General features: G+C 35.7%; 1 protein-coding gene across 1 annotated transcript in view; it reads left to right on the top strand.

Annotated features, from left to right (window-relative positions):
• Positions 1-5,329, top strand: part of LOC107691602 (cyclic AMP-responsive element-binding protein 1-like) — a 19,159-nt gene extending 13,830 nt beyond the window's left edge. Inside the window, exons 7-8 of the mRNA XM_016490281.1 lie at positions 2,384-2,537; positions 5,044-5,329. Coding sequence (XP_016345767.1) covers positions 2,384-2,537; positions 5,044-5,188 — 299 coding nt within the window. The 3' untranslated portion in view covers positions 5,189-5,329. The remainder of the gene's footprint in view (positions 1-2,383; positions 2,538-5,043) is intronic.
• Positions 5,330-5,826: the final 497 nt, after the last annotated feature.

A 5,826-nucleotide genomic window follows, 5' to 3' on the forward strand; every position in this document is an offset into this window, starting at 1 on the left:
CGGACCGCGGAACTTCTGATACGTGCAGCATGATTGTGTATATATATATATATATACCGGTATATATATATATATTGTGAGAGGGCCGTGTGTCACCGCGTCTCAAACGACTCAAAATAATAAACCACAAAGTTAACAAAACGATGCACTCCACTGTGCTGAGCGAGAGGCTTCTCTGCTGTCTTCACGTGGTATGGGAAACATCCTATTTCCCACTTATGAAGTCGTGATTACGAGCTCGTTGCATTCTTTTCTGTTAAAAATAATAGTGAACAGTGGTTTGTGAATGTCGATGCTTAGCCTAAATAATTTTATCAGGAGCGTCCATGTGAGCACTCCTGCAGTCTTAGGCCCTCCCCAAATACTCTCATTGGTTGAGACGCGTGATGACACCCATCCCACCCTCCTGTGACCCATGGTTTGTCTGTATGTATTCAGAGCCAGTGAGCAACGGACTTTCATAATAATAAAAAAAGTGTTAATGCGCAATAAAATAATTGTCTTCGTTAATCAATTAATGCGTTAATGCGATAATAACGCGTTAACTTGCCCAGACCTAGTTACTATAATTGATTATTAGTATTTGTTCAAAAGTATCAATTATGTAAGGGATAATCAACGGCTATCCATGTATTAAAGGATTTTAAATGCGCAACGTGGTGGCAAAGAACCGCCCGACGCAAAGTGCATTTAAAATCCTTTAATGCACGGCTAGCCGTTGATTATCCAGCTTATTCCATGGTCATTTGCCAAGTTATAGACAAGTTCAAACTAGTTTTGCTCTTTACAGTGCAATACTTGACCGGAAGGGTAAAAATGACTGTTATTTTCGTCAGTTATGGTTCATTAGCGCTAGCATTCTGCCCACTTCAAAACTAGTATTGCTCTTTGCAGCACAATATGACCGAATGGGTAAAAATGACATTATTTTCGTCAGTTACGGCACGTTAGCTCTAGCGTTCTGCCCGCTTCAGATCAAACACAGAGATGAAATAGTGTGGTAAGACCACATTTATTTGAATGAATTATAGCATTCATTTCAACTAATTATCGATCGAGAGAGAGATGACAGTTGTGTGTACTTGCCTGCTGCATCTGTGCGTCTCTCTCTACAAACAATTACTTCAAACACAGCCATTTTACCATCGTTGTTGAGGAATATAATGTAGCGATCAAGTATCTAGTCTATTTTATTAATAATAAATATTTTTTAATCAAAAAAATGTATACTTTTGAAATGTGAAATTTAAATGTAAAGTTTTTTTTTTTGAAAACCTGTATCTGAACTGTAAATCATGCTTTACGGTCATTTTACGGTTTAATATGTGATCATACGCATTGCCTTACCCCGCTCATATGGCATTAATTTTATTTGTGCAGGTGAAAAAGGTCTTTAAAAAGTCTTAAATTTGATTTTAAAAACCCTGCAGATGCCCTGTAAATGCAAAGACTTTTCCCTCTTTTCAGTTTAGTGTCTGAAAAAAGGGTTGGAGCTCTTAATTTTGCATAGCACTTTAGATTGATCCATTTTATGAATGTACAAAATCCCCCTATGTGGACAAAGGCCACCCCTCTGTTTTGTGGGAAACACTGCATTGAATATGACTTATTACTGCAGTCCTTTGTCTAGATATCAACATTCCTTATTGAAATCCTAAAATCAGTGTTCCAATTGTACCTTAGCTCATTCACAATCCATTGTTCACAAGCTTGATTTGACATTTTGTAACACAGAAAGATCCTGAACGACCTTTCATCCGATGCTCCAGCAGTCCCACGGATAGAAGAAGAGAAATCAGAGGAGGATTCCACTCCATCCATAACAACTGTTACTGTGCCAACGCCTATCTACCAGACAAGTAGCGGGCAGTACAGTAAGCTGTTTGTTTTCTAGTACAAATGCACTACTACTTTACTACATATGAAAAAGTAGCTTGACACTGTTCGAATTCCCTAAAAATAAAGTCAGGCTCGTGCCATTTGTTTTCCCCCAGTTGCTATCACTCAGGGTGGGGCGATCCAATTAGCCAATAATGGAACAGATGGAGTTCAAGGGCTACAAACCCTGACCATGACGAATGCAGCAGGCGCTCAGCCCGGCACCACCATCCTGCAGTATGCACAGACCAGCGACGGCCAGCAGATACTGGTACCCAGCAATCAAGTGGTTGTACAAGGTGAGATTCCACCATTTCAGTTCTATACAAGTACATAAAACCTTGAATATAATGACAGAAGATAAAGAGAGATAAGTTTACTGGTCTAGTTTCTGACATGTAGATTAAATCTAGGCTAGGCTTAATCTGTATCCAGCAGGCAGCCACATAAGGCATCTAAATGTCTGCTTGTCAAAACATAAATCTGTGCTGCTTGTGTTTTTCAGCGGCCTCAGGAGATGTTCAGGCGTATCAGATCCGCACCACAGCTGCTAGCACCATTGCTCCAGGGGTGGTCATGGCCTCCTCTCCTGCACTGCCCAGCCAGGGAGGAACTGAGGAGGTCACACGCAAGCGGGAGGTTCGGCTTATGAAGAACAGGTACGATAAAAAACACATCTCAACCCTCTACGGACACCTTGGCAATTGAATCACTATTGGCTAGTATATTTTTTTGTTTACTCGCCAGACTGAAATACTATACTATATATACCGAGTAAAATCTGAGAATTTATTCACAACTGCTTTTTCTGTCACTTTTCTCTTGACAAGAAGTGCATTTATTCAGTCGCAGAACATCATAATGATCACATCATTCCAGGCGAGAGTCAAACGAGCTCGGATGTGCTAGTAGCGCGTGCTCTTCAATTGTGCCACCGCGTGCTGTAGCCTGCATCATTTCATATTAACGCACAAAATAATCTACGTGCATGCAATGTTGTGGTCAGTTAAGGCATAAAGTTACCAAAAAGGCGATTAAAGCTGCCTTAAAACTGTGCATGCATGTAATATATTTTATATAAGTCACATTTAAGAACATGTCTCTGAAATGGTTTTCCAAACTGTCCTGGAGCAGCCCAGCACTGTCTCCCTCATCTAACACACTCGATTCAACTCGTCAGTTCATTAGTAGAGACCTGAAGTGGGTCAGAAAAGGTAAAGAGAGTTGAGCGAAAATATGATGCGTGTCAGATCTGCGTCATGTTCAACAGCGACAGCTCTTAGAGAAATAACAGCCAAATAACCTAATAACCAGCTGCTGTGGTGTCTGTTCATCAAAGAACAAAAGAAAAAAAGAGGAAATCAATAACTTTTATATAGCTTTAAGGATTCATCTATATTTAATTTAGAATTTGGTGTTTGATAACTTCAATTTCAGTTTCTGTATATTTCTGCTGAAGGGCACAGGTAGGCCTAAATATTGATAATATTTAAGTAAAAAATTTGAATTTAGTTTTTCAGCCATTTTGACAGCCTTAATGTGAAGATTGTTTTAAGTTCACTTGAATTAGAAGTTATTTTTTAAAACTCTAATAAATGTTAAAATTGATAGCTCTCAATTATACTGTAATGTTGAATGGCTATAGTCAATGGTTAAATATTAGGGGGAAAAACAACTTTATAGAGACATCAGTAGTATTGGTATCAGTGATACTGGCCTTCAGCCATAAAAAAGATGCCATTAAACAAATATAAAAAAATATACTGTCTTTATGTTGTCTGTACATTAATTTGAAGATTTAATGTGAAATTATTGCAATATAAAATATAATTCAGTCCAGTTATATTTAACTATGTGCAGCCCTCTACGAACACCTTGGCAATTGAATCGCCATTGGCTAGTAAATCTTTTTGTTTACTCGCCAGACTGATAAATATATAATATATATATATATATATATGTTTGTAAAATGGCACAGTTTTATAAATATCTGAAAGTACACTCTTAACATTAGTCAGTGAAGCATTATAATATGATAATCAATATTATTTAATGATAGAACTTTTGTAATTAGAATTAAAACTTGATAACCATGTATGAATGCATATTAGTCATTTTAACTGAACAGTGTTCGGCGAGTGAAAATATATCTGAGCTAAACTTATACTTAGCCTCCAACTCACACTGGCGAGTAAAATCTGAGAATTTATTAGCAATAGGCTAATATTAGATGTCATTTAGTCGCCCAGAGTAAGATTTAGTCGCATATGCGAGTGATTTACTCGCAATGTAGAGGGTTGATGTGTGTGTGTGTATATATATATATATATATATATACATACACACACACCATAAATATTAGAATTGTGATTTTGTTCTTCTATAAAATAAAATTATTAGTAGTATTTTTTTGTTTTATAGTACAATAATATTTCTTTATTGATTTATTTTTATGTACTTATTGTTATCATTTATTAATATAATTATTATACATTATTATGTATAATAATAATAATGGATAAGGAAAAAACTTGTATAATAACATGACTTATTATTGAAAAATGTATTCAGTACAATAATATTATTGCATATTAATACTATTTCTTTATTGATTTGTTTAATGTAATCATTTAATAAACTTATTACTACTACTATTATTATTATTATTAATTATTATTATTATTAGCCAGATGAAATTGATTTGTTTAATCATTTAAATAAAATATTATTATTACTATTATTATTACTACTACTACTACTACTAATAATAATAATAATAATTATTATTATTATTATTAGCAATATTATTCTATAATAATATTGAATGCGGGGGGAAACAAGTTTTCCTTCTTTTTTTGTTCTTAGCTGATCCCATGCCTGATTAAAATGCCCCTTTTTTTGTGACATATTTGCATATATATTAGCTTATATTTATTCCTTATATGTTATTACAAGATATTTTTTCTTGCAATTTTACTTCAGCTATGACTATATAGCACCACTGCTCCGTGTTCTCCCTTAAAACCCTAACCTACAATCCTTTGATTTTTGTTGCAATTAAAAAAATAATAATTAAAATGTGGAGTAAATGTTGCATTTTTAGTTTGAGTGACTGTATGGTGTCTATTGTAATCGCCTGACTGTAATAATATGTTTCCACCACAGGGAGGCAGCACGGGAGTGCCGCCGGAAAAAGAAAGAGTATGTTAAATGTCTGGAAAACAGAGTGGCTGTGCTGGAGAATCAGAACAAAACGCTCATCGAGGAGCTCAAAGCTCTAAAGGACCTTTACTGTCACAAATCTGAATAATGGCCCTCACACATGCATCCTGAACGGATCTCTTCTGGTGCCTCAAGAGACTGAGACTCTGAACGAAACACAGGCACCTGCATAGCATCTCTGTCTCTTTTCATTTCTATTTCTTTTTTTAAATATTATCTTCTGTAAAAACAAAAATCCAGTTATCAGGAATACATTGTAAGTTTGTAAGTGTAAACTTTTTTATTTACTTTTTTCTCTTCAGAAGAAAGAAAAAAATGAAATGCAGGGTACAGTTTAGTTATCAAACACGTTGCCCTACTTCAGGAGCGTCGCCAACCATAAAGAGCACCTTTCAGCTGCAGCCGTGACAGGGAATGAATGTTTGTGTGGGTTTATCATGGAAACAGCCCAGGGTGCTGCTTCTGAGACCTGCTCCTGTCACTCTTTTGAAAGACTTTCCCACACTGCAGCAGTCGTTGATGGCGCTGCCTGCGAGCATGATTAAACTGATGGAGTTTCTCACTTTTGCAGCATGGGTCTTTAATGATTGAGATTAAATCAGCTGTGCCCTCTCCTGTTGTTTTACTGCTTCTGTTACTAATACATATACTCATATTTGTGTTCTTATGAAGACACACACACACACACACACACACACATATATATATATATATATATATATATAT

Source organism: Sinocyclocheilus anshuiensis, unplaced genomic scaffold (assembly GCF_001515605.1).
Source record: "Sinocyclocheilus anshuiensis isolate Anshui unplaced genomic scaffold, SAMN03320099.WGS_v1.1 scaffold442, whole genome shotgun sequence".
NCBI classification, from domain to species: domain Eukaryota; kingdom Metazoa; phylum Chordata; class Actinopteri; order Cypriniformes; family Cyprinidae; genus Sinocyclocheilus; species Sinocyclocheilus anshuiensis.